Source organism: Triplophysa dalaica, chromosome 21 (genome assembly GCF_015846415.1).
Source record: "Triplophysa dalaica isolate WHDGS20190420 chromosome 21, ASM1584641v1, whole genome shotgun sequence".
Lineage (NCBI taxonomy): Eukaryota > Metazoa > Chordata > Actinopteri > Cypriniformes > Nemacheilidae > Triplophysa > Triplophysa dalaica.
In genome coordinates, this window is record NC_079562.1 from 2,877,116 (window position 1) to 2,894,823 (window position 17,708).

The 17,708-nt window shown below is 36.9% G+C and overlaps 2 protein-coding genes across 5 annotated transcripts; one reads left to right on the plus strand and one right to left on the minus strand.

Annotated features, from left to right (window-relative positions):
- The first annotated feature begins 1,553 nt into the window (after nt 1-1,553).
- Nucleotides 1,554-13,473, plus strand: ccdc50b (coiled-coil domain containing 50b). Of its 3 annotated transcripts, none has more exons than XM_056734907.1 (12): nt 1,554-1,637; nt 2,521-2,631; nt 5,586-5,648; nt 5,736-5,859; nt 8,097-8,187; nt 11,828-11,930; nt 12,007-12,092; nt 12,251-12,310; nt 12,500-12,616; nt 12,702-12,808; nt 12,885-12,979; nt 13,054-13,473. In XM_056734907.1, exons 2-12 carry the CDS (start codon nt 2,583-2,585, stop codon nt 13,200-13,202), a joined length of 1,044 nt encoding a protein of 347 aa, XP_056590885.1. In that variant the 5' UTR covers nt 1,554-1,637; nt 2,521-2,582; the 3' UTR covers nt 13,203-13,473. The 3 variants fall into 3 exon arrangements, with proteins under 3 accessions (XP_056590885.1, XP_056590886.1, XP_056590887.1); XM_056734908.1 differs by having other exon boundaries at nt 13,057-13,473; XM_056734909.1 differs by having other exon boundaries at nt 12,503-12,616.
- An 868-nt stretch (nt 13,474-14,341) lies between these two features.
- tnfrsf9b (tumor necrosis factor receptor superfamily, member 9b) lies at nt 14,342-17,311 on the minus strand. 2 transcript variants are annotated; one of them, XM_056734197.1, is made up of 7 exons: nt 17,176-17,311; nt 16,694-16,813; nt 15,864-15,998; nt 15,713-15,782; nt 15,445-15,623; nt 15,108-15,233; nt 14,342-15,018 (listed from the first exon to the last, which is right to left on the minus strand). In XM_056734197.1, exons 1-7 carry the CDS (start codon nt 17,309-17,311, stop codon nt 14,891-14,893), a joined length of 894 nt encoding a protein of 297 aa, XP_056590175.1. In that variant the 3' UTR covers nt 14,342-14,890. The 2 variants fall into 2 exon arrangements, with proteins under 2 accessions (XP_056590175.1, XP_056590174.1); XM_056734196.1 differs by having other exon boundaries at nt 14,344-15,021.
- Nucleotides 17,312-17,708: the final 397 nt, after the last annotated feature.

A 17,708-nucleotide genomic window follows, 5' to 3' on the forward strand; every position in this document is an offset into this window, starting at 1 on the left:
ATGGAGTCGGGGCAGGCAAATTGCCCGTTTAATTCATTTATTTAAGAGGCTGCTGAGATTTATTCCCCATGATGCCTGCGGCCGTTACTCAGCTGTATCATCCCAATGACCCCTCTGGCTTCTATTTTAAGAGACTTGGAGAGGGGACACATTGGCAATATTGGCAGCCGGAAGTTGGACCAATATTCTTAATGGTGTGAAGAAAATAAGGTGAGAGTTACTTTGGCCTCGGACCTGCTTGTCAAATTCATTTATTAGTCTCTGACAAATTGTTGCAAAAACATAGGCCTCGATGTGTGTGTACTTTAGATGTATAAAGTGTGACCTAAGAAATCTCTTGGGCCCAGAATATATCCAGCACGACCCACAGCATCCCGACATCAAGGCGGCATTTTGTTTTTGATTATTTGATATCAGTTAACATTTTCTTGAGTATGTAAATGTATTATATTTTTAAATGGAATTAGAAGTGTGTAAATGGCATTACCAGTAATAACAGAGTTTAACTCAGGAAATCTATTTCTAATAAATAAGAGCAATTTACTGACCAGTCCTGGTGACATGGAAGAGGCAATTTTATTTCCTCTTGTCAAAGCCATAAACTCTGTATTTATGTCGAGACCGTTTGATGCTATCAGACTCATTCTGGCCACATGAGGTCTATGTCAACTTGAAATATAAACCTAGCAATTTTCCAGCATGCTTCAAGAATGAGAAATTGAAATAACAATGCGGTTCAATTTGATGACATCTGACCTTTTATACAAAGGAATGAACAGATCATTTTATCATTTGATTAGTGACCCGTGATGGTACAGAATCTTTTGACTGTACATTTTGTAACTTTAAATGCATGGCAGTTTTTAATGTACAATAGACACGTTTAATATATCTTAATGTTATTGCATTATAGATAACAAATATGTATCAAATGCATGCTAGAGATTTTCTTAGAAGTAACTTCACTTTTTTTAAATTTCTGGTATGAAGATGATTTTATTGGTGGATTTATTAATTTAGCACACAAACTATCAGCATCTTCTCTTATCAAAAATTCTCTTCATTATTGAACATTACGTTATAAAATACATTTTGAATTTTTGTTTCTTAAAAGTAGGTTTAATAACGTGTAAAAACACATTTTGATGTGTATGCAGCCGTGGACAAATTTCAATCCCTTAAAGTTTTTTTATCTTGAATCTTAAACACCCAACAAACCTCTTTATGTGAAAAAACCTCTTAACGCTTGCAAAATGTCTTTATTTAAAATAAATTTCCCATGGTTTGATATTCCAAAGAATATCAGAAAGGGCTTTAAATTCAATTCAATTTTATGTCTAATACAAAAACATTCAAGCATGTGTAAATATAAACTTAAGTGTCCTAATATCTTTTAGGTCACTGTATATTTATATTTGAATTTTAATAAATAATTTCAACCCAGTAATTCTATTCCAAGCATGTGACCGTGAGCAGTTCTTTAGTAGACCAGCAGGTGGCGCAAGTTGCCCACGCGAACTCACATGAACTTGTTTTGATTGAGAACAAAGTATCAGAGACACAAAGGCGAGCTGGAAGAGTTCATGAGAGATGAAGAACTGAGGACGCGCACATCGTGCATGACAGATCGACTCTATGTAAGTGTGTTTAACACTTTAACAACACGTTTGTTTTATTTTCTCTAACATTTAAACTGCGGTGTTTGTTTAGGATACATCCTTTAACTGATAATGCACGTGAAAGTTATTATGACAGCTGTTAACGATATGGTGAAAATATTATCATGAACTAAATATGTTACGTTATGTATTTAGTGTTATTAAGTACGAGAAGTACATAACATGAACAATGTAATGTAACATGACCTAGTTCTCTGTGCGTTATTGGGGTGAGTGTATTGTTTGTATTACACTTTAAAGATCATGTAAGTTATGCTCTTAAAGTTTTAGAAGGACTTGCTCAACTTGTTTGGATCAAATTGAAAAATCGACTATTAAACAGCATTGCAACAATCTTATTGAAAACTTAACAAGAATTTTTCTAATAATATTTTTTTTAAAGTAATAAACTCATATAGGCCCACTGTTGCATTGAAATAATAACCCTGCAAGCATACTAAGATATGAATATTGATATACTTACTACATAAAGGATACTTAAAAATATACTTAAAACTTTCATAGGAATACTTAATAAGAAAGTTAACTTATTTTTGTAAGGGTTAAGTTAAATGTATTGTCTTTTTTATTGTTAATGATACACAAAACTACTTTCCTAAGCTTACCAAAATAAGTGACACAACCGCAGGAAAGAAACTTGGAGAAATAAGAAAGTTTGCCAACGTCTTCGTTTTCAGCACAATGTGTGTTATTGTTCCAGGGATTTGGAGAGATTAAATTACGACTGGCACATGCCATTGAAGTCATACTGTACACGTCCAATATCCAACAGTGATAAAATTCATATATATTGGTTACACACATAAAGATGATAGTTGTCATACGATGTGTCTCTCTCCAGAGTTTGGTCGTGCAGATTTCTTCATCACATCATGAGACTGTGAGCTCGGTGTGGAATCAGTCATGGCAGAAACTGACATTGACAAATCTCACCTGCCAGGTGTACATGACGGTACGCTTTTATATGTTTGTTCTCTCAAAGTGTCTGTATACTGTACATTCAGCATCTTTAAAAACGTGTGGCGAACTGTGTGCAAACTTGTGTTTATGTGAAAGGAAAAACATTGAAATCAAGTTCAAGCGATAATACAAAATAAATAAACGTTGCAGTAGCAAACCTTTTTGAACGCTAAATAAGCAGAACCCTCAATTAAACATGCATGTGCATGATGAATTTGTGATATGTCGGATGTTGTCTAGCGGTGCTTGCTGTCGCGTATAAGAGATGAGATAAACATTCTGGAATGTGATGTGAGACTAGATCAGATGAGACGAGTGCTGTGTAGAGCAGATAAGAGCTGGATTCTGTCCACTCGTGCTCTTATCTGGCCTGGATGAGCCCATCAGCTTCCCAGCGTTCCTCTTTCTTAAACAGGATTTGGGTTGAGATTCCAATCTTCTCCCGTTTTGGCCAGAAGGGCAGGAAGACGGCGCGAGGAGAACAAGTGCAGGAGATTTTGATGGACACATGCAAAGATGCTGTCTTTTAGACCATTCTAACCATTTGTTCGACTACTTTACACTTAAAAGTAGTCGGGAGGGGGGGCGAGAAAAGGAGAAACTGGGAATCATTTCTGTGGATTGGTATCTCTTGTCGATGATATAGATCAAATGACGATTTCGAGACTTTGGACCGGACAACATCGGTGGGCTCCCATGTTGAAGATTGCTGCAAACGTTTGATAGCATCTTTTGCAGAGAAGGCAGTCCCAAAATGCATTGCGCCGAGCTGTCATCTATTCAGATATTTGTTGCGAGTCTCTTGATCGCTGATATACAATCCAAATAATATAAGATTACGAGTTAGAAAGCCGGTTAGCGGCCAATTAACTAAGGATGAATTGCAACAGAGCCTCTGACCTGGTTTTCTGAGTTCACACATGACCCACCCCCTTTAATTCAACGCGTATATTTATAGCTTCTGCTTCTGAACTGGCTTCCCGTGCCAAATATAGACAAAGAACCGCTGGGAAGAGAGAGCGACTGAGAGAAGAACAGAGCGGGAGGAGAAGACGAACATGAAATACTTGATAGTTTCATGCAGGGGTCCCGATTACTCTCTCTTGTTTTGCTGCGTTCTCTCTCTCTGAATAGCACCATCTGTTTGGCCTGGGGGCCTCCTCTCGGGGGGGTCAAAAGACTTGGGTAGACCACGCTCATTTTACTCAAACAAACACACCCTTAACTGCCCCACACCTTTTCCTCTGTGACCTTCAGTAGAAATATTTATTCTTACACCTCAAACATGTTGTCTTATGTCTTTGTTTTTTAATTCAGGTCATGCAGATTCTTTAAGCAGTCCGAAATAGTACACCCGTAAGTGTACGTAGTGTACATACTTGTAGCACATGTTTAGTTTATAAAGGAACACTTTGAAGCATACTTATGCTTTACTATTTATATATTATTTTAGCACTTAAGTATTCTTTCTAAGTACACAATGGTTCCTGTTTAGGTACTACTTTCAAGTCTTGGAAAAAATATGCTCAGACTTTTCTGTCAAGTGAAAGTCAAGTGTGCTTTTAAGTATATTTCAGAGAAAATCTTGCAAAGTACACTGAAAGTATAGGAAGTATACTTAAAAGACAAGGTCACTTTAGTATGGTAGCTTCTTTAACAATCAAGAGTTAAAATGAATATGAGTTTGAATTCAAAGATATCAAATCCTCAAAGGCAACTAACCCTTACATATGAACTTTCATTGGTATGAGGAGTTAGGCGTGTCTCTTGATTGAAAACCATGTCTCTCCTACACATTTCCTTCTACTTAAAGTCTCAAAAAATCATTGCATATTGGTAATGGACTCACACAAAAAGCCCTTCTTCATGGCCTTTAGTTTAACTGTGAGTGTTCCTGCTTCTTATGAAACAAGCGTTTGTCCTGAGAGCGCCCATGTCAGGTTTTCCATCTGGACTCAGGGTGGAGACGACCGGCATGTTTCTTTCCTCCTTGTTTTTTTTTTTTTGCCAAATGCATGTGGCAGAGCAGCAGGACTGTTTACTACCTTCTTTAAACATGATGAACCCACACACGCATGTGTATGTGCTGCATGACAGTAGACACAGCGTGACGAACAGACGCAGGCGGATCTTTAAAAATGGTAACAGAGTAATAGAGGAGTATTTAAGTTTTTTGTAAAAAAATTCAGAAAATGTTGTACATGTGTTATCTGATGTATCATTGTGAATGTCTTTAAATCATGTCTTGATACACAAGCTGTAAGTAGAGGTCTTTTATTATGGAGTGACATGTTTTATTAGTTTGATGTTTGACAAGCTTGTGTTGAAAGTCATGAGCTGTTAATAGTGAGCTAATAATAATTATGTGTTTGTGTTTAATGTACACAGTTTTGCGTGTTTGACAGTATGTGTAGTGTCTTAAGGTCATTGTTGTTTAATTTTGTCGCATTCACATTTATGCATTTGGCAGACGCTTTCTAAGTATGTGACATGATGTGACTTGACCCTTGACGCCCATTTGTTTATTTTAAGTTTATTTACAAGTAATATGCATAATTTTAACTGTACTATGGGTTACTATGGGTACTATTTACTTGGTTTGGTTTTGTGTTTGGGAACAAAATTTTTTTGTATAATTTTGATGTGTTGTTACAGTGTGCCAGTGTTTCCCTGTGTTTTTTATGCATGTTTATTTCCCTTTTTTTAAATATATATGTTTTTCAAAGATCATAGACCAAGGGTTCAGTAAAATATAAACAGATGCTTCAATATATAGTATCAAATTCATTCTCTGAGCATTTTTATGTCACGTCCATAACGCAAAATGTCATGATAATAATTTTTTCTAAATATCTTCTTTTTCACATTAATGACTCAAAAATCACTGCTGAATCTTCGAGTAATGTCTTTTTAAATCTTGTTGTTATTTTTGATGTTTTGCCACAGTGTGCCAGTGTTTCTCTGTGTTGGAAGACGGGGCTTTGGCACAAAGTCTGCAGGAGCAGGAAAGTAAGTGTCAGCATCTCTCCCATCCTTATTTATTTTAGTGCGTTTAACAGAACCCGAGTCTTATTCATCTGTGTCATATCATCTTAGTCGAGCAGTTCTACAGCACCAATATGCAGAAGAATCAGGCAGTGCAGACCGATGTCCGTCTGGCCCGGAGGCTGCAGGAGGAGGAGGAACATAGAGCGGATCTCCATCAAGATCTTCGGGAGCTGTAAGAATCGTCAGGGTTTGACACGTGTGCTGAATCACTCATTCGTGTTGTGTGACTTGTTTAGTTGGTGTAGTGTGAGATGTATTGGCAAACGCTGGAGGCCAGGCCTAAACCAGAACTTTTTCAGCCCAGTGTGACACTAAAGAATTTGTTTCCAAGGCTTGTGCCACATAGTTGGTGGGTTATTAAAGGGGATGTAGGCCATGTTAGTCATTTTGGTAACTTTTTCCAGAATTCACTCTCTTTCCAAAAACACTATTCAAAATGGAGTAGAGTGTCTTAATGTCACACGTTAAAAAGAAATTAAACATGAGTGGGGGACTCATTACACGCGACAATCTTGGTGCTGTCAAAAACAAAAAAGTAAAATAGTGTTATTACACATACACAACAAGCTGACACTTTGATTCTCATGTACTGTCTGACAACGGGCATTCAAAATGACTGAAATCAACTCAAAGCGGTCTAATTTAAATTGATGCTGTCATATACCGTGATATGTCAGGATACTTGATGATAACATGATGGGATTTCCAAAGACTTTTTACACCATATTTTCAGGAATGTGAAACCCGTAATTACTTTCAATCCAGGTTCCTTTTTAACATTGTTGGACTTTCTTAGTTTTTGTCTATTCTTTATTTGAATGACTGCATGTTTTTAAGCTGGCATGAACTCTACAAGTTTGTATAAAAGTAAATCTAACACCGTGTCTACATCGGACGCGTCGCGCCGCATCCAGTTTAGACACGGTTTTACTCCACATCACAATGCTGTTTTTGGTTGAATGGTTCCTGTAACATTTAAAGAACCTTAATCTTTGACAAAATTTCTCTGCAGTCAAAAGAAAATTCTTTAGAGATTATGAGAAAGAAAGAAGAAAGAAATGGTTCTTATTAGAACATTTGAGTATATGGTCATTGCGGTCAAAATGGCCATCGCTGTGAAGAACCTTTTGTTGCACCTTTTTTAAGAGTGTAACTTCTTTTGTTATAACGTTTTTTTTTCCCCAAACATTCTTTTAATTTTACATCTTTAGTGAGAATATCTGAATGTATATGAAAATCCTTTTGGACCTCACCGTAACTGAGGGATTCTGAGAAATAGTACTTAGCCTTTTAAAGGGATAGTTCACCCCAAAATACAAATCATTTACTCTCTCTCTCTTTTTATTTCAAACCTTTATGACTTTCTTCCTTCTGCAGTACACAGAAGAAGGTAATTGAAGAGAGTTGTTAAAAGATCATTGCCCGCACCCTATCATTCTATTGTATTGCCGCAAACGCAATTGGGCATTTTCGTGAAAATGTAAACCTTTCCACACAAAAAATGTTTTTACCAGCTAGTTTTACTAAGGTAACAGCACAGATTTTAACATTTGGTGACAAATTACAAAGTTTATCGTTTCCAAAAATGCATCCTTTTTTTGTCACATCCAACATGCAAACATGCATGTTTATTTCCCTTTTTTTATATTTTTGTTTTTTTCATAGATTGACATTTTTTATGTTTAGACTCTATCACCAAGGGTTCAGTAAAATATAAGCAGATGCTTCAATATATAGTAACAAATTTCATCTCTGAGCATTTTTATGTCACGTCCATAATGCAAAATGTCATGTCCTTAATGCTGGAACTGGCCAAATGCAAGTGTGAACGGTTCCCGGTTAACAACATTTTTCAAAACATCTTCTTTTGTTCTCTGATGAGGAAAAATGTGTACAGGTTTGAAATGGCATGAGGATGAGTAAATGATGACAAAACTTTCATGTTTGGGTGAACTGTCTCTCAAGAAATATATCCCAAGAAAGTTTTTGCCTTTAAGAAAGTTGATTCTCGGTTGGGAAAAGTAATCATAATCTTCCACACAAAGTTGATATCTCTATCAGCTCTGAAGATTAACTCTTATTGGTAACATTCATCTTTAACAAACAACACAGTCTAAAAGAAAGAGTACACGGTGACCCCAGACAGATGATGATAAAGGAGTACAACCAATTGTTTTTATAAGATGTTTAAGAAACATGGTGCCTCATGGTTACCCATCAAGGTTAACACACGTTAACACAACTGTAAACTTTAACTCCCCTTACTCCATCGTAAAACCTGAAAGACTAGTATAAAGAGTACAATGAAATCAAAGCCATCAAGTTTCGATGCATTTTTTCCTTTGCACTATCAAACATTTGTCTGGACTGGACATGACTCAATATTTTCCTTCTATTTCTGATTGTCAGTGAGGAAGAGGATTGCAGATACGCTCGGACCATTCAAGAAGAGCTTCAGAGATGTGCCGAGGAGGCCAGAAGACGAGAGAAAGAAGATGAGGTATCATTTAACATAACATGACAAAAATTACGTGTTGATCTGTATTCTCCCATGTTGAGCGGATTAAACTGCCTGTGGGAGTCTGATGGAGAGATAAAGGACAGAATTAGCACAAAAGACGCAAGAAAAGAAACAAGAATGTGACCTTTCTTGTAAGTGAAGGAACTCACACTCATATCCATTTGCCTCAAGTATTCTTTCATTCCCTGAACACGTCCTTTATTTAGTTGTTGGCCTGACATCTCTAGTGTCTGAAGTGCAAGCTTTGTGGTCTCTTATCGAGAGGGGTTTTGAAAGTGTTCCCATGGGGACGTCTTCAGGGTTTCCGGGTTGTTAGGGTGGAGGTGGACCACTCGTCTCGTTGGACGCTTTCGGTAGATGTTGTGAAACACTGAGGTTCTGTTTTTGGGGTTTACAAGAGGCTTTCCGAAGCGCTCTGTGTGGAGCCACAGTAAAAATGTATGAAACGTTGCACGAAGATATTAAATAATAAAACAAGACTAATGTAGTGTTCGATATAATTACAAATGCTTACAAATTTCGAAACCTAAAGGACTTTTTTCTTTCAAATTTTCAGTCAACAGTGTGAGATGTTTGGCTTTGCTTTTCTGACAACAGTTTGGAATCTGTGTGCTTTATATTTGAAGAGGGCTTCTGTCTTTTGTTTACTCAGGGTGTTGTTGTCTAATAAGGGCCCTTGTTATGGACTGTGGTGTTGACCGTCCTGTCTAGTGTTGATAGACTTGCTGTTGGCTATTTGTATGTGTTGATGTGCAGAGCAAAGCCATGAACACCCTGTCAAACTGTAATGCAAATCCTGTCATCATTTATCCATCCTCATGGGGTTCAAAACCTATGTACGACTTTTTCTTCTGAGGAACAAAAAAGATATTTTGAAAAGTCTCAGTGGTTGTGTCTTCATACAATGGAAGTCAATGAGATCCACTGTTGTTTGGTTGACAACAATTTTTTTGTGTGTTTTGCAGAAGAAAGAGAGTCATGTAGGGTCGGAATGACAAGAGAGTGAATAAACGATGAAATAATTTTCATTTTTGCGTGAACAACTTCAATACCTTGTAGACAAGAAAATGAGGTTTAGAAGGGTCAATTCTAGCAGTTTTGTACATAATGAGTTTGTCCATGTGTGTTGTTAGGCTCTCAGTCAGTAAGGGTGGGCCGGTCGGGCTCGGCACAAGGATGGAAACTCTTTCACCGAGTGCCGCACAATGACAAATACCTCACCATGGTGCTGATTCACATAAGAGGGCATGTTGATTGCTGGAGCTTAACTAAGCATACTTTAAATCTCTTATTTATTACAATCTTTCAGTCTACTTCAGCAGTAACGTGCTAATACCGGAATACCCATCGGCCACACACTCTTATGATGTTGTCTGTTTATTTGCTTAAGTGTATGATTGACTTTCCGAGGGTAATTTTCTGTTTATTTACAAGAAGTTAAAGTATGAACTTTATAGAGAAACAGCTTCATCTGTCCTTAATGAAGGTCAAGACTTCCTAAAAGCAAATTGGTACAATTTTCTCAAACAACGATCTGATGATAAGACACAACTTACTGAAAGCTGTCTGTGTAGGTGACTGCAGATAACATTTCTCATACTGGGTTCAGAAGGCGTATATATTGCATATAATATTATATTGGTTATGTAAATTATGTGATCTGCCTTTTTGGTAGTGTTGTTTTTGAAGTTACATGTGATTTGAGTGTATTATGAAAGAAGATTTATCTATTGCGTGAACCCTCCCTTTAATAGTGTGAAAAAGATGTTTACAACACTGCCCCCTATTGAACAAATGTGGTATATACTGCTGTGTTGTGTTTTTAGGGTTGTTTTGTAGTAAGTAATTTAGTGGGGTGGAGTGTTGCACATAAACATAAACTCCTAGATTTTGTTATGTATTTAATCCAAGTTTAATATCCTTCCTGTCATTATTTCCTGTATTCAGTCGACCCATTTCCTGCCGATGAAGCCGTTTCTGACATTTACGATAAAAGACCCTTTTTTTCTTTTGTTTCCTCTTCTTGCTTTTTAATTCATAAAGGGTCATGAAATGGCCTAGATTGTCGTCTTTCAAGTGCCAGGCCTGTATGAAACCAGTGAGAAAATGTACCATAGCACCATTCTTCATTAAACACATTAAACCTGGAAAAATGTGACAGAATCAAGCAGGAATTGTTCGGAAATAACACAGTAAGGTTGTAAAGGAGGAAGCAACATCAGCCAAAAAGAAAGGCTTCTCCATTTTACGTTTAGATTTTCTCATTTCCCTGTTAAAAAAACAGCATATGCTGGGTTAGGTATATGTTTTGATGCTGGTTTGTGCCGATTAAAAATGGTCATATGCTGGTTTAAGATGGTCATGTGCTGGTTCTTAGCTGGTTTAAAGTGACGAGGAACCAGCAAATGACCACCTTTAACCAGCTAAGGACCAGAACATGACTAGCTTAAAGCAGCACATGGCCAGTTTGGGACTAGCACATGACCAGTTTAAACCAGCTAAGGGACAGCACATGACCATCTTGAACCGGCACAAACATGCAAACCAGCATCAAAACATACCTAACCCAGCATATGCTGTATTTTTCAACAGGGTTAGAAAAGTATTATCCTAGCCTTTTATCCAAAACATTTGCATTTAAAAAACATTTCATAGACAGATATTGTTCCCAAAAGGGTTATTTTATGTTCATTGCCAATAAAATACATAACAACACAACAAGATTTATGAGCATGATCTGTATTATCTTGTTTTGGTGGATTCTGTGGTTATCTTAGTTAATATTTGGAAATGAAACAAACCATGATCAGACTCAATACAGATAATAATCTCATTGGGCACTATTAAGTGCTCAGAATGTTTCACCACTCAACACAGAGATGCTCCGTGATGTCATCGTGCATGAGGTTCGATGCATTCAGCAGTTTCTAAGGGCGTCACATATAGAGCGAGTGGAGGCGTGTGTGTGTTTGCGTGAGCTGTACTTTCCGCGGGTCTGCACTCTGCCTGCGATCTTGGTGTTGTACGTCTGGTTTTGAGCGCTGTGAAGTGACACCGTGTGACAACGTGATGGAACATTCACTGCCCACATTGACACCTCTATGAGATCTTAAATCCATTGTGTGTGACTGTGTGGTACAGTTTTAGATTTACTTATAGGGCCAAGTGTCCTCAAAGTGAATAAAAGTCCGACTTCTTCAGTAGATACAAAAGTTTATTAATCAGCCAAATGAAATATTTAATGCGGTGCACATTTTTCTTTGAGGGTTATGGAGTAGGAAAAAAAATGATCTGTTATAAAATCATGTAAAATCAATAGTTTTTGAAACAACCTAAAAATATAGTGAAACAAACTTGTGTGTACTTATCTTCCAAGTATGTTTCTATTGTGTGAAATCTTATACACTAGTAATGTCCTAGTAAATGTATTTTTAAAGTGCAAACTTTGTTAGGTTGTGGGAATGGTCCACGATGTTCCTATATACTGTAGTAAACGTGTTTGTGGAGGATTTATATTACACTTTTCTTCCACCCCTGTGTAATAGACCAATTTTAACAGTTGTATGTCAAAAGCATTAAAAAAAAATATTTTGAAAAAATGTTGTGCTCTTCTAAACAGGCAATAGCTAAGCAGCTACAGGATGAAGAAGAAATGGAGATGAAACGGCAGAGGGCTGCAGCCGGTCGCCATGACGACAGCTGTGCCTCTCCTCTGTGTGAAGGCACGTTATGATGCTATATTTTGTACTATTTACATGGTACAATCGAATAAGGACAGGAATTGTTTCTTTCTCTCAGGGTTAGGAGTTTGGGAGCAGGTGCTTCAGGATGCTGAACTGGCCCGTAGACTTCAGGAAGAAGAGGATTTGCTGCCTCACAGAGAGGTTCAAGATGATATTATATATAAACTGTATCTCTTGAATACTTGATTCCCTTAACCTGAGATTTTCTTTGTATAAATGTGGGTTTGTATTAATGAAAAATATGATATTTTTGTAAACCTACAACATTGTTATTTATGTGTGTGTTTTTGGTTGCATAGTTACCTCAGAGCTCTGGTTCAGAAGTGGACTTCATTGCAGCACAAGTAGCCCAGGATGAGGTTGGAAACAAATAAATACACTTTATCCAACTAATACATTAAATGTTCAGTGTTTTGTCAGTTTTGGACCACACGCCTATTTTAACGGTTGAATCTAACCCGAGGAAGAATAAAAGGCAAATATTGTTAAATGTAAACTTTGGACATCACTTTTGGCAACTACTGTAGATGTGATCTCTTCTTTACAAGGAGATCGCCCACTACATGCAGCGCCATCATAGGAGACTCAACAACAGACCAAAAGATCTAGAAATCCTAGAGAGGCAGAGTGAACCAAGAGATGAAGACAACACTACAACCAGGAAGGTCTGAATGAATGTCTTTAATCAACACTTGCTTTCACACAAGACTATACAGATGGTCACGAGAACTGTGTTCATATAAATTTCAGGCCCTTCAGATGTTAAGAGAGAGATTAAACTCCGATGGACTGCACTCACCTGTGGAAGAAGACTTTACAATTGAAACCCATCTACCAAGCCCATCATGCACTGCACTGTACGCCACACATTCTTTCACACACACACTTCTGTTTCTCAACACATATCTTGACACCTCGTTTATCTCCCTGCAGCCGATCGCAGCACATACACAACATCGCTGAAGAGCTCGACCCAACGTTTAAGGCGAGAAAGTGTGAGAGTCAGATCTCCACTAATCCTCCGTCGGGTAAAAGCGCAGATTTTGTCAAAAAAAACTCATTAACTGTGACATCAGAAGTCAATTTTGTTCTGTTTTCTCAGCAGATGTGTGTCTGGCCCCTCGTAACCCGCACAGCATCTTTTACGATTACCTGCCAGAGCCCAACTTCGTGCCGCCGACTAAACGGCAGAATGATAAAGCGGCACGACACAAAGCCAAAGACAAGAGAGAAAACTGCAAACAGCAGTGATGGTGTAAATAATAAACCCAGACGTTCGTCTTTTGAGTGTAACGTGTATTGTATAAACAGACAAAGCTGTTAGACTGAATAACAATATAAAGAGTGATTCATGTTTAAGGGTTCATAGTCGATAAGTCTGTGTTTTATTTCATTCAAAAATCTGCTGATCATGCATCTGGTGCTCTTTTTGTGTGTGTCATCTTATCGACATTGGGTAACGAAATGTTGTGACTTGATGGAAGCATTACAATAAAATAAGTATATGATAAGATTTTTTTAAGTAAGTGAAGTTCAAGAATATATTTTTTTTGATGTTTTATTTAGGTAACACTTGTACTTCTTAGTTTACTATTTCAGTACTACATATGATTAAATTGACGCAACTTTCAAGTGTGCCAACCCTGTTTTTCTGAATACATAAAATTTGACTGAAATTATGCATACTATTTTGTTTAAAAATGTATACTAACAGTACACCTGTACTAACTTTTATTTTAATCGACACAGTAGATTCCATCATAAAGCAAACTCTCTTCCTTAAATGTTCTCGGTTAACAGGCTTGACTTAACAAATAAAAGATGGCAAACTCTTATTTTCAGTTTGTTAATAGACATACTTTCTTGAATATGATTGTATATTGTTTGGATTATATTAGGATTTTTACTTTCAAAGAGTTTTATTACGCATTTGTGTGTCACGTTTTTTCATCTCCAAATTGTAAAAAGGGAATTCTGTTAGTATTGGGAAACACTAATGCGTGGTCAAGAAAAGCCCTCTGAAATCATTTACAAGAATTTGCACAGCCAGTTTTTTTACAGTTTGAAATTCAGTGGATTTGAGAAGATGCTCTTCAGGGGAATTCTGATGGTGTTTAATTTAATATGTCGTACATGATGATGTCACATCCTGACAGCCTACAGTATCTCAGTGCACAGATCTCTGCATCCCCCACACATACTGCAACCCTCCGTGCGTGTGCACAGTGACGACACATCACTACGCTGAAACATTACAGCTCATCTGTAATGCTGTAATGAATACTTCTAAATGTTGTATTCAAGTTTTATGTCTGTTGTTTTCAATCTACAGGTATGCAGTTAACATAATAAATAATAAAAGTATCCACAGATATGGATCTATTTTTTTTAAGACTTTTTATTTGGTTTACATTGTCTCTAAAGTACACTAGAAATGAATCAAATATTTGTACATAATAGTCAGGCTTGACTTTTCAAGAGCACAACGTCTTTGTTGTGAATGTTCGCCCAATGAGTAAATATGCATTGCTTCATGTACAAAGAAACATTTTCTCTTTTCATTTGTTGGTCTTGAATCAAAATTTGTGCAAATCACAAAACAAATAATAAACCGACATAGTTCTAGTCATAAACATAAATCATGCTGCATTCATCCAAAAAGATTCGCTAAAATAAATAGTCAACACATCTTACATACAGTAGTCACAGATAACTAAACAGTTGCTAACGTTAAGACTTTACACTTGTACACGTTTTGAACTTCGTTGTGCTTTAGTTCATTTTATTCTACATAAAAGCTTATCTTCATAATCTTCCCCTTTAATTATTTCTCATTGAATACTTACTGAAGCGTCACAATGAAAAAGCTACAAATGTCATTTCATGTTCCTGTTAAAGAATGATCAGCTACACAATAGTGATGACGGAATGAAGGACTTTCATCCAACTAAAGGCATTGCCTTGTCTTCTGAGACCAGCGAGGACATGGACGTCTGACTGCTTGCACCGTGTTCCTGCTGTGGAAAACAGAAACTGCATTCTTCAGGTTGAGCTGTCCGAGTCTCTTCTGCTGCAGAACATCAATCATAGACGTTAGAAACAATGTGCATGAAGATTACATGTATATACAAATAATAGAGTAAAACGTCAATTTACCAGTTTGAGCTTTCTTTGTACCCAGGGGTTTGTCAAGGGTCTTTCTTTTCCACTCCAGGTACAGGATTGTGAAAAAAGGTATCATTATACAGAGGAGCCCGAAAGTGACTAAAATAGCTATGACCCCTGTGGAAAATTTAAAATAAAGTCAATCACATGTTCTTATTGAAATCTATTGACATTGTTTGACTCTTGGCATCTACAAAGTCAATCTGGAAAACCAAATTGTGAGGCGACCCACATAGAATCTGTGTTTGTCTGATTTTCTGATAAGTAGATTTAAACAAGTAAAAGTGTTCAAGTCAAGAGTAAGAATATGACTTTCTATCATACGTACTGCTCTCTTCGAGGATGCTGCTGTTGTAAGGTGGAGACATTAGTGGTTTTCCAACTGATGGTGTTTCTGTTGGTGTGTTATCTGGTGAAGTGGTTTGGTCTGGTTGTCTTTTAGGTCCGCAGTCTACATTTGACTCGGCCGTTCCAGGAACAATAATTTGGTGGTCTGGCTGTGTGCATCTGTGGGTTGAATGATAACTCATAAGCATGGCTTTTATAAAAAAGGAAAACAATCAGATAACATTAGACAAAAGAAGAATATGTCATACTTTCTCCATTTAATACAGGATTGATGAAGTCGGTCATTGTATGTTCCTGGAGGACATGGTTCACACATCCCTGTTATCACAGAAGATCTCGCGGTCAGATGTGTTATAAACATGAAAAGATATATGTTAGGTATTCGTATGTCAGACTCACTGTCTTTAGGCTGTTGTCCTTTGGTACATTCCTGCACACAGAACGAACACTCTTCATTCCCGCAGCGAAAACCCTGAGAGCATTCACATATCGTATCTCTGCTGGCTGAACATCTGACCTTCACACGCATCACACCTGTGGTGAGAAAAACAAAGATCATCATTACCACCATAAACTATATATGATCACATTACGGATGGGTCAATGTAAACAGGTGCTTTGTTTCCAAAGCTTTGTCCTTTCGTGTACAACATACAGGTTATTCCAGATATTTATCACTTTCAGTTTGAAGTTCTCCTCAATCTACAAACACATTTTGATGAAATGTCTTTATTCTCTAGATTCTGTACATTTGAAGAAAGCACTTAAAAGTCTAAACTCTTAAAAACACTTTAAAAAGATAATGTTATGCAAGTGTGCTATTAGTATTCTTCTTTTAATCTTTAAAAAGAATAAAGTAGGGCTATACTTTCAGTCTACTTTGCATGCACTTCTCAGAAATAAACCCAAAATTATTTTGACCTTGTAGTCGATCTATATTTAGAGATACAGTGTGATGAAGGATGATGACAATACTTGGTTTGTAGGGTTGTTTTCACATTTTTTATTGAGAGTAGTCTATTAAAAACACTTTTCCCAGGGGTCTCAAAAAATGTGCCACAAGTATTGAACTTGTAAGATATACACTTACTTAAAAGTATAGTACACTTACAAGGAATCTATAAGTACATTGATGTTGGTGTACTTACTACATAAAGTATAACTTGAAGTATACTATTTTTGGAAAACTGTCAACATCATTAGTCAAAAAATACCTTTAGCACACTTACCTATGCATTGAGTACACCGGAGACAGTTCTTCTGGCTTGTATCTGAGATGTAGGTGTCATTTCCACATGGAGCACACAAAGCATTCGGGTCTTTACCACAGTTATCGATGATATGGTTTCCTTCAACAAACACACAGTAATAATGAGTATGAAGCTATTCTCTAAGATGAAACTGAATACTGAACAGACCTTTAATATAAATGACTCTTGACACAGTAGTTCTGTGGAATTTTAACTGTTTGACTGTTTACACACTATGATATTTATAGTAGACCTACATAGCACTCAAAGGCAATGCAAAGAATACGATGCTCTTGCCTTGATACGTTTTCTAAAATCTGTTTACTCACACATGTACACTTTGTATGTGTTTCTTGTTTCCAGGTTGTTTCTTAAGTAACTTTTTAGCCCGACTCTTTTACCCCTTTTGTATTTATTTTCCCATCAGCACCAGTCCCTGTATTGTGATTTTATTCACTCACCTGGAATGCATTTCTTGCAGCACACATTTTCGGAATCCTTTTGTAATTTCAAATCCTCACATTTCGATTCCAATCCTTGTGTTACAGTCAGAACGGAGAGCGCTAGGAAAAAAAACAATCCATGGAGCAGCCTCATTTTACAGTAAACATCCAGTTGATAACTCACATACGTCTCTGAAGAGAAGTGCTCACGGTGAGATCTTGTCTAGCAATGAAACTTATTTTTGGACAGAAGTGAAACCACATTTGTAAGTTCCGACATTTGTAAATGTCACGTTTACACCCACAACACACACACGCAGTGACTCATCTGCATTCGGTGTTGGGTGTCGGATTTTTTCATAAAAGCTGAAGCCTTTAATTTCATTTCTCAATTTCAAAGGGGAATATCACTGTTATTCTCAAATTGTGAAACATTTTTGCCATTGTCTGCTTTCGAACAACTTTGTTGACGTCACCAAGTCCTTTTATTTTTCAGTACCTCAACTCAAGACACCTGTCATATAAGTTTCATCAATTGTGATGAAACAACA

What these genes read in the sequence shown, in the direction of transcription:
- ccdc50b (XM_056734907.1), top strand. Translation starts at nt 2,583, where the DNA reads ATGGCAGAAACTGACATTGACAAATCTCACCTGCCAGGTGTACATGAC. An exon ending in CCTGCCAGGTGTACATGACG is followed by an intron (nt 2,632 to 5,585) that starts GTACGCTTTTAT and finishes GTTTTGCCACAG; the next exon opens with TGTGCCAGTGTTTCTCTGTG. An exon ending in TGCCTCTCCTCTGTGTGAAG is followed by an intron (nt 11,931 to 12,006) that starts GCACGTTATGAT and finishes TCTTTCTCTCAG; the next exon opens with GGTTAGGAGTTTGGGAGCAG.
- tnfrsf9b (XM_056734196.1), bottom strand. Translation starts at nt 17,311, where the DNA reads ATGAGGCTGCTCCATGGATTGTTTTTTTTCCTAGCGCTCTCCGTTCTG. An exon ending in AGGACAACAGCCTAAAGACA is followed by an intron (nt 15,783 to 15,863) that starts GTGAGTCTGACA and finishes CTGTGATAACAG; the next exon opens with GGATGTGTGAACCATGTCCT. An exon ending in CAGCATCCTCGAAGAGAGCA is followed by an intron (nt 15,234 to 15,444) that starts GTACGTATGATA and finishes AATTTTCCACAG; the next exon opens with GGGTCATAGCTATTTTAGTC.